Here is a 14647-nt window from a genome sequence, read left to right as displayed (position 1 = left end):
CGTGGGAACCAAACCATGATGTGAGTTGTGACGCATACTCTTGCGTATCCAGGGATTTATCATCCGTTGATTTTAACTTATTATTTGGCTGATTTTTGGCGGGTAGGTGGGGCGGCGGCAGCCGTTCGGAGAGCAATCAAAACCAAACAAACCCCCTGCTGTCGCATTTTTAGTGAGTGTAATATCCATTTTTCCCCTCTCCCAAAGGACGGAGTGAAAAAGGTATGCACGGAAGGTGATTTAGGGAAAGGTGGTATCACGACGCTTCCTTTCATCCGTAAAGTGGCATGAACGACTCATTAGTTGCTGGTGAACTTCTGTACGGTAATGGATCCGACTACTCAACCTTGCGCTTAAACAATGTGTGCTAATGTTGTATGTCCAGAGTCTTTACATTTAATTTGAGTAGTGCTTTTTTATGACACATAAAAAAAAGGAGAGAAATTATTTATTGTGTTTGCGCATGAGGAAGTGTGGAAGGAGTCTCTATTGGAATCTCTATATGACGGGAAGGAATGGCTTAAGGAAAGGGGAATTTGATTTGGAGGGTATTTGGACCGGATTCATTTGGCTGCAGTGGCCACATGCACGACGGATGTGTTTCCGCATAATGCGGGAGGATGCGACAGGATTGTCCGAAGTGGCCCGTCAATGCAATTCGGGTTTCATAGCACCGAGGCACAGTGGTCTTCCTGCAATGGCTGGTGACGGCCTCTAGTGGACCGGTGTATTTATGCCGCTGCTGCTGCTCGAGGAGGCGTATAAGTGCAATTTGAGGTGAGCGACGGAAGGGCCGCACATCCCGCAGTGACGGTCGTCGTTGGCCCAGCGGGTGCCTCCGAAGGTTTTGCTCGCACCTTCTGCGGTCCCTGTTCCTCTCCTCACTTCTGTGCCGAGGACTGTGCCGCGGGATCCAGCAGCGCGATGTTTGGCCGCAGGAGCATGGCCCGAACAAATGATTTGTGGGAGGGGGATGTGCACTGCGACGAGAAGGAAAAAAAATAGTTGCGAGACGACCACCACCACAAGACCGGAGTGAAGTTGTGTTTTGTCCACTTGCGCGAGGGCGGCCTGCCACCTGGTCCGTTAGGAGGATTATTTTTTTTTTGCGTCTTTGCGCCCTCCTTTATTCCGCTGCGTTTTCATGCGGACCTGCGAAGGGAGATTTGCAAGAAATTCCTGCGAGGCGTCCGTGCCGTCGTCGGAAAAGCGGATTCCCCCTTGAAAAACGCTGCTTTTTAAATTTGTTTTGGGCGGGGAGTTCCTGTCGATTCAACGCGACTTTGTTTTACGGATTTGATGCGTGTGTTTCCGAGCGGTTCGATCTGTGCTCCCAGTCCACTCGGATGTGGTGTGCGCGTCGACGTGAGGGCGCCTGCAATCCATTTTATTGCCGCATTTTATTGCCGTTTTTTTTTTCAGTGTAGTCGCGTCACTGCATTTTTACCTTTTTCTCTTTTTGTCTTTATTTAGTTTTTGGACATCTTATTTTTAAAAGGCATTGACACTATTTGTTTATAATCCCCTTTTTGCCAAGTTTGTCTCTTCAGTAGAACAACGTAACACCTTAAAAAATTTCTTTTAAATGCGCCGTCGCGTAATTTATTTTATTCTGATGAATCAAACTTTCAAAAGGGCGTTTTTGTTGCTGCAGTTTTTTTTGGTGTTGGCATTGCTGATAGCTGCGAGCAACTGGGAAAACGATTCTTCTCTCATCTTTTCAGAAACGTTGGTAAAAGATGATGTACAGTTTGTTAAGGCCAAATCTGAGTCAGAAAGACCACGGGTTGTCTTTCTTGTTATTCAGACACGAAAATCTCCCGGATGGTGTCGGATGCTGCTGAGTTCGCTTCTGTCGGAAGTGTCTGTGGTATCGATAGGGTTTGGAAAACGATACAATCACGCGAAGAGACCATTGTGGATTCTCGACTACATTGTTAATGAGGGTCTGCGCGATGAAGACGTGGTGGTGGCGTTTGATGGTGGTGACGCTTTTATTACTGGATCTTTCCAGGTAAAACAAGCTGTGGATCGTTTCTTGGAAGCAACAGCGCCTACCGCAGCCGTCTTCAACGTCACGGCGGTGCATCGGGGGGAGGCGAAAGCCCCCTTGTTGTTTTCTTCTGAAAGTCTATGTTTTGCGCCGCTGATGAAAATTTTGATCTCTTCCGGACCACAAAAGCGTGCTAGAAAGTGTGTTTGGTACTACAGTAAAGTTTGGGAAGCTATGAATGCCTCTGCAGATCAGGGCATGGTGCCTTTCACATCAGCGAAAGGCCTCTTCCTTAATGCCGGAGGAATGGTAGGGCGGGTGTGGGCCATTCGAGAGGCACTGAAGGCATATAAGAACGTTTTGGGATTAACCGACCAGTGGTGGTGTGACCAGAGCATCTGGGCGCTGTTGTATGTATGGAGCCTAACACGAACTGCTAATGTCTCTCTTGATTTTCGCATACCGTACGGTATTCTGAACCTTGATTACCATCACAATTTTTTTCAAATTCCTTACGGCGAGGTCGTGGCCCACCCTGCAGTTATTCATCTTCCTGGCGGTCAAAGGAGTTGGGCTGCTCTAATGCCAGAATTGATGAATCACACAACATGGTTTTCTAAGTTGAAATCTTCCCCCCAAATGACGAGGGACGGCTTGACTCAATTGAGTAATTTGTTTGTTAAATTAGTTACTTGCGATGGAGAAACTCGTTTTCGGCGGTTTGGAGCCCTTTGCTCACCCCGAAAAGTAATTGATCCAGATTGGCTTCTCAGTCCTTTGAGAAAATAGTAGTTTATCAAAGGGGAAACAAAAAAAAAAAAAAAAAAAGGGTTTTGCGTGGGGAAAACAAAAAAAATCTTTTATATCTCTTTGGGCATGCGTAAATATACTTTGGGTGGAGCTGCTCTTGGTCCAGCAATACTGCAGCGGGAAAATAAGCAATTTGTTTACTTAATTGAAACAAGGCATATATGTATCATTTTCCCATTTCTTTTTAATTAAATGCGGCTTTTATTTTACCGCCATTTTATTCACGAAGCCGCAAAAGCTTTGGCAACATTTTTTTTTTACTTTTACGATAATCATTTTTGGTTGAGTTTTTATTTTGAAAGAGGCACATTTTTTTCTTTTTTCCTTTGGCAACCCTGTGTACAATGCGAGTTGGCACCATGTCGTGGAATTTTCTGGCGACTAGGGGACGGTAATTGATGTGAGGGAGGGGGAACCACCGCATTCATGGACGTACAAGAAAGTTGGCGAAAATTTAGAAAAGAATGACGCTGTGCAGCAATTCGGTGCAGCACCTTCTGTGTTGATGGTGCTTGCCTCGGACAAGGGATGGCCGTACTCGCGGAATACGACACAGGATCTTCCTAAGGATGTTTTTGTAAACTGTGGGGTGGGTCGAGTGAGGCAGATCGTCAAGGGCGATCTAACCGCGTGGCTCAGCCCTCACGGTGGTACCGACTTTACGCCCAAGCGACGTGTGTTGATTGGGACGCCCGGGATCGGGAAATCGGTGGCTGCCGGCTCGTACCTCCTGTACCAACTGCTGCACTGCGATTTTGAGAAAATCCAAGTGGTTGTCCACTGTTTTGGTGGAGGAGATGCGTACGTGTCTGACAAGACCATCCAGAGCGGTGACAAGATAGAGCGATGAGGACATGTGCATCTCGGAGTTGAGAAGTCTGAGGGGGCATGGGAGGAATGTGTATATTATCTACGATGTGGCAAAGGAGGGAACACCGCCACCGAGACATTTTGCGCCTACTTCTGGATGGGGCATGATTGTGGTGTCATTCCCAAAGGTAACCAACTGTGATGAGTGGGCGAAGCAACTACAGGCCGCGCGAATCATCGTGAAGTGCCCCGACGAGATGGATGTGAAGGCGATGTGCGCCTGGATAACGCGTGATGGGACCAAAGAGAAACAAGCGGAATACTGGAAGATGGTCGAAAAAAACATGTATCTTTTGGGACCGATTCCACTTCACGTCTTTGATGAGGAGGCGTTTAATGAACGCTGTGGAGCGGTGAAGTTTGCATTGCAATTGATCAACGAGGTAACTGTGAAAGAGCACTTTTCACGGGGAGGTGAGTCGCCATGGTATTCTGAGGATCCGTCCCACAAGCTTGTGAAGGTTGTTCGGGAAATATACGCAGGCGGTGTGATCCTTTTCAATGCACCGATATCTGCTTACCTCGAGGAACGGACATTGGAACGTTTCCCAAGTGTAACGAAATAAAATAGCTTTTTGAGGCTGATATTGGCGTCGAAGGATAATATTTTGCCAATATTTTTTGGATGGTTTGCTTTGGAATCGTTCACGGAGAGTGCCTTTGTCAAGGTAATGGGGACGAAACTCACAGAGTTTGAGCCGCCAACAGGACGTCAAGCAAAGCCCTGCGTCTTGAAGTTGGCCCCTGAATTGCATCCCAAGGGAGATGAGGGTTTGCTGCCGAGTGAATATGAGAAAACGATCCGTAAAATAAAGTACGGGGTGCTGTACAAACCGTGGGCCGCAAACTTTCCGCTGGTGGACGCCTTTTTTTCTCGGAGTCCAATCCAATGACGGTGTTTGGGCTGCGGATGGCTACGGCGGGTGGGCGCCACACCACCGCCAGCACTGTGAGGCAGTTCACTGAGTGTCTGGCGGCGTATTTTAATGGTTGGGAGGAATCATCTCAAGGATTGTCGTGGGAGATTATTTATGTGCAGCACGCAGACGGCATGCCGATGAACGACTGGCAGAGGTGTGGTGCCGTCAATGCCAATAATTTGAGCGAGGAGGAAAAAGAGATTGCGGCGTTCTGGAACGAAAAGGTGCGCCAGTACCAAGTGTCAATATAATCCTAAGACTTTAGAAGAGAAGAAGCTCTCCGGAGGTGAGGAAAAAAAAAAAAAAACAAGAAAAAAAGAAAAAAACGAAGTAGGAGAAAGAATTAGGGAGGGAAAGGGGTAGTTTTTGATTTCTGGTAAAAAAAATGTTGTGGGATTTATATGTTTTTGGATATTTTTTTGTGTGCATACAGTGCGGGTGCACCAGCACCAGACGGCAGCACCGCACACAAATGCGAAAAACTTCCAACGCTATCGAACATAACAGTGACAGAAGAAATTAGGGAGGGAGTGGGGATGTTTGGTTTCTGGTGAAAAACATTGGGTGGTTTCTATATAGTATTTTGATTGTGTGTGCAAACGAGGCATAATCGGAGAATTGCTCTTTTATGAGAGAATCATTGTGGCTGGCGGTGTTACGGCGTTACCGCATTGTCCATTTTCTTCTATTGTGTTCTAAGGCCCATCATTAAAAGAAGTATCTTTAGGGGATGGACGACGAATAAGTTCTATTGAGGGAACAGTGCACTCCGTGTGACCGCATGGAGTGAGGCGCCGCGTCGTGGATGGATGAGGATCCGCTTCCGCGTGTGTCTCTTTGGGTGATTGCTAGCTCCGTGTGCGTTGTGTGTTGGCTGCGGGGCTGTGGCCGTATGCCGTTGGCCGTGGGATTGAACTGGAGGTGGTGGTGGCGTTGGGTCTCTTCTCCGTCCATTGGTGGGTGGCTGCTGGCGGTGTGTGCGTTTGTTGTGTGGAGGGCCGAATCTTCTCACCCGCGGACTGACAGCACTGCGATGGTGTGTGTGTGTGATGGCCGGTGTAGAGTGGCGGTGCGTAGCGCTGGGTTTTGCGGAGCGAGTGAGTGCGTTAAATGCGAGAAGGTCATTGCCGTCCTCGCACCCCGTGTGTGTTTTGCTGTTCTTTTCTGTGGGTGATGGTCTTCCGTGCTGTTCCTTCCTGATTGTCTTGTGTCCCGCTCTCTGCGTGGGTGCTCTGCTCTGCTCACCGCACCGCTGGCGTGTCTGATTTATTACCGCTGCTTTCCTCCTCTCCACTTCCTGAACACAGACGTTAGGAAAGAAGGAAAACAAGCTCTAAACGCTACTGTGAGGTTCGAGGGCTCCGAAGGACCAACAGCACAAACACCGCCCACACACACATATTTATATGCTCTCACGTGTTGCTGCAGAGAAGGCACCCCGCACACAACCGTCGCCGCGTGACCGGATCCAGCGGAAGGAGGAGGGAAGGAAGAGAGGGTGAGCCGCAGAGGTCCAACATGTCCCGGCTTGTGTTTACTTCGGCGGTGCTGCTCCTAGTCGTGATGTCATGCTGCGGATGTGGAGCTGCTAACGCAGAAGGGCGGTAAGTCAAGGGACGTGCGAATGCCACAACCGGTTGACATTTATGTGCCGATGAAGACGCAGGTGGAACCAAAAAGTGGTTCTGGCAAAAGTGGAATGAGGGATTCATTCGCTGCGCCTTCTCTTGTCCGTGCTGGTGGAGTGATGATTGCATTTGCTGAAGTTCACACCGAGTATAAAGGCTCTCACTATAGATTGAATGTGTTTTCTTCTGATACTGTGGCGGGGTACATCAACGCCACGGAGACGTGGCCGTTAATTGCCGCCGAGAACAATAAGGATAAATGGAGGGTACGCACACTGTTTAGTACAGTGAATGAAGAGGATCTTTTTGGTGTTGCGTGCAACCCCACAGCGATTGCAAAGGACAATAAAGTGCTTCTACTTGTGGAGAGCTACAATATGTGAAAAAAATGATGGTCGCTAGAATACGGATGGCTGGGATATTCAACTGGCTGAGGGTGGTGCCACGCACTCCAATGACGGCATGCAAATTAAATTGATCGACTGGGCTGAACCCAAGTCACCTTCACGGCAGATCCCCCAAAGGATTAAAAGCAACCTGTCGGATTTTGGGGGTGGTGGTAGTTCAGGCATTGTGATGCAGGGTGGCACACTTGTGTTTACCCTGAGGGCGAGGAATGGGGAAAATCAACCTTTCTCCAGGATCACTTATTCGACGGACAACGGCAATACCTGGGTGTTCCCAGAGGGCATTTCTCCTGCGGAATGCTTTAACCCCAGCATCACCGAATGAAATAGGAGACACATTTTTATGATCGTTCAGTGTAAAGATGGCCAGAGTTTGTTTGAGTCGCGTGACATGGGGGCAACGTGGACGAAGGCTATTGGGACACTCTCAGGCGTGTGGACCAATTCACAATTGGGAGTCTTTCGGGAAGACAATTTGCCTGTGGAAGCCCCTATCACCGCGACCATTGAGGGAGTGAAGGTGATGCTGTACACTTGGAAAAGGAACTTCTCGTGGGAGAAGAAGGAAAATGTGTTCCATCTTTGGGTCATGCAAAACAACCGCACGTTTCTTTTGGACCTGTTGCCATGGATAATAAATTGGAACTTTTCCACACCCTGCTGTACTCGAATGGTGCGTTGCACATTTTACAGGATGGGATTATTAAAGCAAGCAACACCATTTCACCTGTCCCACTAGCCGAGGGGCTACAGATGATCAATTACGTCTTGAAGAGTTGGGCACAGCTGGATTCCTTCTTCTTTGAGTCGTTTACAACCACGGCGGGTCTGGTTGGTTTCCTTTCCAACGCATCGTCCGGAGGTGACACGTGGATCGACGATTACCTTTGCGTGAATGCAGTTGTGACGAAGAATGCAATGAAAGCCAAAGATGGGTTTGAATTCACGGGGCTTGGGTCTGGGGCAATATGGCCCGTGAGCAGCCGGGAGCATAATGGGCCGCACACCTTTGTAAGCTGCGATTTCACTATTGTGGCGACGGCGATCACCCAAAATTTTCCGAAGTTGAGCACTCCTCTACTGGGTGCGGGTGTGGATGCACCCGTCAGCACGATCTTCATTGGGCTGTCGCACAACGCGGATAGTAGTTGGAAGATAGTGTTTTACGGAATAAAAAACAGCATCGGGCAGCACTTGGGAACCGGGGAAAGAATACCAAGCGGCACTCATGCTGCAGGACGGTCACAGGGGATCTGTGTACGTGGATGGTGTGATTGTGGGAAGCCCAGAGACGATACGAACACCTGAGACGCGGGGGGCTGAAGTCTCATTCTTCTACATTGGGGGCGACGAGGGAGGCAGCGGCAGCAATGCGACTTTGACGAGCTTCTTTCTGTACAACCGCCCACTGAGTGTCGGTGAACTAAAACTGGTCAAGAAGAGCGAAGGCTCTACGCATGGGGGCGCGTTGCGGGCGCTGCTGCTGGGGCTGTGCGGCCCTCTACGGGGCGTAACGCGGCGGGACCCCTGCCTCCAGTGGGAGCAATATGTACCTCTCCACGCGCCTTCCTAAATAATTGACGTTTTGCTTGGACATACCTTTTACTTTATATATTTTATTTTTGGTTTGAATATGCCTTTTCCGCCTGTGCAATTCTTTATTTAAAAGCGTGCTCTCCCTCCCGGGACCGCACCGCGAGGTATTCTTTTTTGTTTTATTCTATATGCTTGTTTTTTTTTTATATATTGGAATATATTGAGATTGGCGGGATGTCTTTAATGTTTCCGTATGTTGATGACACGTGCAGTCGGAATTGAGCTCCACGACGATGGTGTGATGAAGAAGGGATTAAAGATGTGCAGCAACGCAGTGAACGTCCCAATGAAATGTGGGTGTTGTGTGGACACCAGTAGGTTGAACGGCTGACGCAAATATATTTTTACTTTTGCGGGAAGAATATACACGTGTTTTTTTTTTCCGCGTCACTGTGTTATTTTTTCCTTTTTTTTTGTGAGCGTGAAAAACTTCTTCAATGGGACTGTTCTTTGCGTTTTAATGTGTTCTTGTTTTTATGTTTTAAGTTTTTATTTTTTGTTTCTGCAGGCGTATTGTGGGTTGCCGTAGGTTGGGCTGCCGTGCCATCTTGAGCTTTGGCTGCCTTCTTTCTTTTCTCTTTGTCTGTCTTGCACCTCTGCTGCGTTTTTTTTTTGTTCCTCCACGTGCGTGGCTCTTTTTTTTTCTCTTTGCGTGTCTGCAGACACACAACCGCACGGCGTAAATGTTGCAGTGCAGCTTGATGCTTCTCGTGCACTCGGTGCTGGCAGCTGCTGCATTCCGCGGAAATGAAAAATGAAGATGCATTGAGAGTGCGCCGTGGCTCTCATCCCCTGTGGGAATGCTGCACGGCGTGTGGCGGTATTGCTCTGAAATGCCGCACCATCACGCACGAGGACGTGGCACGGAGTGGAATTTCTTTTTTTTTGTCTGCTGTTGTGGGTGTGGGCGCGGCCGCGTCGGACTTGTCGGCACGATGGCCGCAGTGTGTGGCTGTCGCTCTGTTGTCTCGAGAGATATGCTACGACGCTTTCACGGGTGTGTTGTTTCGGGGAAAATATGCCGGCGGCTGTGCGATTGCCGAGTGGAGGGAAAGGAGTGGAGGGAAGTGCGTGAGCGCCGCGGTCAAGAGTCGCGCTGGGTGTCTCGCCGCGGAGGGCACTGCCCACCCAACCCAGCACCGCTCCTGTCGGGCATCCAATATCACACTGCAGGATCGTAGTCGACGCCACCAGCACGCAGCGAGGCAGCGGATGCCACCACCGCCACGAGTGCGACCGGAAGGGGGCACGTCCGCTGTTACGTTCCGAGGGGTCACACCATGTGGCACAGTGGCGTGCCCAAAACCCTCCTCGCGGAGTCCGCACACGACACCGGGCACTGGCCGCGGAGTGTTTGCGTCATGGAGGACACTGCGGTGGAGTTTTTCCTCCCTCCAGGTGGACGGACGCCTGATTTTACTCTTTTTCCCACCCAGGCGGATGGCTGCGCGGTGAAATCAAAACAAGACATTTGCTCTCACCATGGAGGGACAATATCTGTGGTGCTATGCATTGGGAATGTAGATGACAAATGCAATATTGAAGGCAGCATCACGGCACTCTTTTGCCATGCACACCGCAGTCATTTTCCATAAAGCATGCAAGTTGCACTCTTTTCTGTTGTGTGGGGGATTACCATGATGTAATGCTGTTGCGGTGTGTATGATTTGTGCTCCCTGCATGTGGCCGCTGCTTTACCGAATTCTCTTCCCACTTTTCTGTGTTTCTGTCAGGGTTTATGTACCCACTTCCTCCTGCTGAGTGTGTGCGGTGACGGCGGTGCCACAGGGGTGCGGGACCGTGGCGAGCGGTATGCGTGGACGAACCCTCCGTGCGCACCACGTTGTTATTATTGTTTGCTCTTTCCAACACTGTGCTGGGTGGATGGTATCCACGTGCTGTCGTTGTGGTGGTTCTCGTGTATCGAGTACAGTGCCGTCACACCGCGTGGATGACTCTCTTGTTGTGGCTGCCAGTCATTTCTGTGACTATTTTCTTTTTTATTCCTCTCTCGTTTGTTGGTCAGTAATCAGCTTTAACTCAATCCAACCAATAAAACAAGGAGAAACAATGCCTCCAAAGCGCAATAGAGTGCAAGGTGGCAATGCCAGGAGTCGAGCGTCTGCTGTGCCGCAGGGAGATCGTCAGAGGAGAGCGAAGCCGGAGTCTGAGGGTGAGACAGACCAACCCGCCGCGACCCACATAAGAGCGGAGTCGCAGCAACCACAGTGGACCATGAGCAGCACCGTAAAGGAAATCCTGATGGAGGGAAGCACTAGCAGGACCGAAATGAAGCTGAACGATTTCCTTCGGAGCAACTTGGGCGGCAGGGGCGTTGTGAGAAGAAATGGGAACGTCGTTATGGAGGCGTTTGTTCAGGAGCCGGATGATTACGTACAAGACCAGCAGCTTCTTAGAAGAATTCTTAATTTAACTGCGTACCAAGAGCTGGAGGCTATTTATAAGCTTCGTCACGAGGGTGTGTTCTCTCTCGAGCAATGGAGGGAATATGAAGGAAAGGATACGGTCACTCCACTTGCAAGGGGAAAACTAAACGCAGCCCTCACTCAGATACAGAAAACAGAACGGCTTGAGGCAATGGAAAGGCTAAGGCGTGAGGAAGAAGAAAGGCAAAGACGACTGCAAGAAATGAAATTTACCATTTCCACCACGATCGAAGAAGTACTGTTCAAAGGGGAATTTCGCTACAAGGAAATGAAGCTTAACGATTTTCTTCTGCTGAGGTTTGGCGGAAAGGGCGTTGTGGACACAAAGGAGAATGTCTTGCTGGAGGACTTTGTAAAGGAACCGGCGAGGTATATCCACGATACGGGAGTATTGGGCGAAATAAGGACAACAGGCGCTTATTTGAGGATGGAGAGGGCTGTAAGGGATGAAAAGGATAAGGAGGAAGATGTATGCAGGCTTAAGCAGGCTGGTGTGTCCAATTTACAGAAATGGTCCGAAGCTGCTGCGGAGGTAAAAGAAAACGTTCATGAGATCACTAAAAGTTTTTTGGATGCAGCCCTTGAGGAGGTGAGGAACCCAACGACGTCGAGTGCACCGATATACCTGGAGGGATGCTACGAGTCCGTGTACAATGCGAGGTGGCATCATGTCGTGGAAGTCCCTGGCGGCGAGGGGACGGTAATGGATGTGAAGGAGGGGAAACCACCGCAGTCATGGACGTACAAGGCGGTTGGCAACACTCTTGAAAAGGATGACGGTGCAGAGCAATCCGGTGAAGCACCTCCCAGGCTGATGGTGCTCACCTCGGACAAGGCATGGCCGTACAGATGGGAACGGGGGAAGAGTCGATTTATTCATGACTGCTATGTGAACTGTGAGGTGGATCGAGTGTGGCGGATCGTCAAGCGCGATCTCACCAAGTGGTTCAACAGTCTTCCTGGGGCCGACTTTAGGCCTGATCCGCGTGTGTTAATTGGGACGCCCGGGATCGGGAAGTCGATGAATGCCGGTTCGTACCTCCTCTATCAGCTGCTGCACTGCGATACGGAGCGACTCCAAATGGTTGCGTACGTTATTGCGGATCGAAAATTTCTTTTTGACAAGACCGCCAAAACGGTGAAAAAATACAGTGCGGCGTCTAATATCGTGGATCTTTTGGACGGGTTGTCTGACCGTGGGGTGAAAGGGTATATTATCTACGACGTGGCAATGAGGGGTCATGAACCGCCTGCAGGTTTGCCTTGCAAGGGATGGGGCATGATTGTGGTGACTTCACCGAACACAAGGAACTACGAATCGTGGGCAAAGCAAATGGACGCTACTGCAATCATAATGAATTGCCCTGACGAGAGCGATGTGAGGGCAATGTGCGTTTGGAAGGAGCACAATGGGCAGCTTGAGGAGGAAGAAGCGGAGGAAGAAGTGGGGGAAGAAGCGGGGGAACAAACAGAGGAAGAAGAGGAGGAAGAAGAGGAGGAAGAAGAGGAAGAAGAGGAGGAAGAAGCGAAGGAACAAGCGGAGGAAGAAGCGGGGGAACAAGCGGGGGAACAAACAGAGGAGGAAGAAACGGAGGAAGAAGCGGAGGAAGAAGCGGACTACTGGAAAAAGGTGAAGAAGCGCATGAATAAAGTGGGGCCGATTCTCCGCTTCATCTTTAATGAAAAAAAATGTAACTCTCGCTTTGTCGCGTGTAAAGATGCCGTGAATGATATCGCCGCTTCGTTGTTACAGTATTACGCTGGTATTGGAACTGGCAAGTCGTGCAACGGCAATCATGTTTCTCACAAGCTTGTGAAGGTTGCCCGAGTACGAAGAGGAAGGAACATTGAATCGCCTTTGAATGTACTGATATCTCCCCACCTCGAACGCAAAACATTGGCCAAGATGGAAATAGAATTGAAGCAGACGGATTTTGTTTTTCTTGTATTGAGTATTTGGGATTATGTCATACCTTATCTTCTTGAAAAGTATGCCGTATCCGCATTTTTGAATAATGATTTCCTGAGTGCGATAAGACCTAAAATTAAAGAACTGAAGCCAGAGAAACGAAGTGAGTCACACACCTGTGCGCTGAAAGAGCATTCGGACAAAAGATTAACCAGAAAAGAGTTTTTACAAGTACCAGACAACCCTTCTAATCGGATCGCCATAAAGTACTGGGTGCTGTATCAACCGAAGGTCAAAAACTTTCCGTTGGTGGATGGCTTTTTCTTCGTGGACTCAAATCCGAAGATCATGGTTGGGCTGCAGATCACTACGGCAGGTGAGCATCACACCATACCCAGCACTGTGAGGCAGTTCAATGAGCGTATGGTGGCATATTTTAATGATTGGGGGGAATTATCTCGAGAAATGTTGTGGGAGATTGTTTATGTGCAGCACAAAGACAACAAGCCGCTAACTGGCTGGCAGAGATGCGGTCCCGTCAATACCGATAATTTGAGCGACGCTGAAAAAGAAATTGTGGCATTCTGGGAGGAAAAGGTGCATCAGTACCAAGTAAGAGTATCAGCCGATGACATCAAACGAAGAAAAGCTCCCAGGGTGGGGAAAAAACCAAGGAAATACAAGCACAAATTGGGGAATTAAAGCGGCATTTTGTTTTTTGGTGGAATTTCTCTGGATCCTATATAGTTGGATACTTTCGCATGCATACAGTGCAGGTGCGCCAGCGCCAGGCGACAGTACTGCACACAGATCTCAAAGATGTTCAACACTATCGAAAATAGCATAAAAAAAATATGGGGAATGATGAGGGAAGCTTTTTTTCCGCTCAAAAACATTAAGGGACTTTTATGGGCTTTCATAATTGCGTTTTTATAATAGGAGCTTGTGAAGAGAATGATCGCGGGAGAGCTGGCTAACTTAATTAATGTATGTATATCCTGATAAATGAAGACATTCTTTATGATACTTTCTACCGTATGAATCTTTTGGGAAGAACGCGACTTTGTAGGGGCAGGGAGCCGATAGAGGCCAGTGTATTTTGTTTTTATTTTGCCATCCCACCCGCCCCCTTGATTCCCACCACGCGGCGGGGTCTTGTGGCTGAAGGACCTCAAAGTCTGCCACTTCGTAAGTAATATATTTTAATCGTAACTGAGGACAAAGGACCATGCTAGTGGTCCACAGAATTCTATATATTGAATGAAAAGAAAACATTGAAGCAATTAACTAACGAACCTTTTTTCCTAACTTGTTTGGTTTCCATAGATTATTTCAGGATCCGGCCAGCCGCCCAGAAGATTATTCAAGATTTAAACGGAGAATTGCTCTATTATGGGAGAATTATTGTGACCGTTGCTTTCACAGTTTTACTACATTTTCCATTTTTCATTTTCATTTTTAATTTTATAGGGCCCATCATTAAAAGGAAGCAACTTCAATGGATGAAAAACGGACAAGTTCTATTGTGGAAACAGCGCGCTCCTTGTGACCGCATGGAGTGAGGCGCTGCGTAATAGCTGGATGAGGATCCGTTTCCGCGTGTGTCTCTTTGGGTGATTGCTAGCTCCGTGTGCGTTGTGTGCCGGCTGCGGGCAGTGGCCGTATCTCGTTGTCCGTGGGATTGAACCATAGGTGGTGACGGTGTGTGCGTTTGTTGAGGCCGTCCATTGGTGTGTGGTGGCTGGCGGTGTGTGAGTTTGTTGTGTGGAGGCCGAATCGCCGTTTATGCACGTAGTGAGTCACAACTGCTGTGAAGCGCCGCGTCTTGTCAGTATGGACTTATTGCCGTTACGCGGTGTGTTTGACCATGTTTTTCGTTATGTGCATAAGCGCTGGGCGTGTTTTACCGGAGCGTTGGGCGCGACCATCTGCCATGGCGACAATTTGTATGGTTGAGCGCGTGTGTGCGGGTTAGGGTTAGGGTTAGGGTTAGGGTTAGGGTTAGGGTTAGGGTTAGGGTTAGGGTTAGGGTTAGGGTTAGGGTTAGGGTTAGGGTTAGGGTTAGGG

General features: G+C 48.9%; 1 protein-coding gene and 3 pseudogenes across 1 annotated transcript, besides 11 other annotated features; all 4 read left to right on the top strand.

The window, feature by feature from the left end:
• Window positions 1-1395: a sequence feature (heterozygous, non-Esmeraldo-like haplotype).
• Window positions 1396-11912: a sequence feature (areas not merged during assembly with more than two copies in the genome that could not be assigned to a particular haplotype).
• Tc00.1047053507015.59 lies at window positions 1586-2782 on the top strand (annotated as a pseudogene).
• Tc00.1047053507015.50 lies at window positions 3120-4883 on the top strand (annotated as a pseudogene).
• Window positions 4886-4919: a microsatellite.
• Window positions 6112-8142, top strand: Tc00.1047053507015.30 (annotated as a pseudogene).
• Window positions 10295-13282, top strand: Tc00.1047053507015.10 (retrotransposon hot spot (RHS) protein, putative; the record flags this gene model as incomplete). The annotated part of the gene is made up of 1 exon (XM_803007.1): window positions 10295-13282. The coding sequence occupies one exon, from the start codon at window positions 10295-10297 to the stop codon at window positions 13280-13282; it is 2988 nt and encodes a 995-aa protein (XP_808100.1).
• Window positions 11913-11987: a sequence feature (heterozygous, Esmeraldo-like haplotype).
• Window positions 11988-12849: a sequence feature (areas merged during assembly that could not be assigned to a particular haplotype. This can correspond to areas where the two haplotypes were merged or to regions with more than two copies in the genome that were merged during assembly.).
• Window positions 12092-12270: a sequence feature (CT-rich).
• Window positions 12850-14647: part of a sequence feature (heterozygous, Esmeraldo-like haplotype) that runs on past the window's edge.
• Window positions 13518-13944: a mobile genetic element.
• Window positions 14360-14549: a repeat region.
• Window positions 14549-14647: part of a repeat region that runs on past the window's edge.
• Window positions 14552-14647: part of a microsatellite that runs on past the window's edge.

The sequence above is a fragment of the Trypanosoma cruzi genome, genomic scaffold (genome assembly GCF_000209065.1).
Source record: "Trypanosoma cruzi strain CL Brener 1047053517171 genomic scaffold, whole genome shotgun sequence".
NCBI classification, from domain to species: domain Eukaryota; phylum Euglenozoa; class Kinetoplastea; order Trypanosomatida; family Trypanosomatidae; genus Trypanosoma; species Trypanosoma cruzi.
This window is presented reverse-complemented; position numbering and strand designations above follow the sequence as displayed.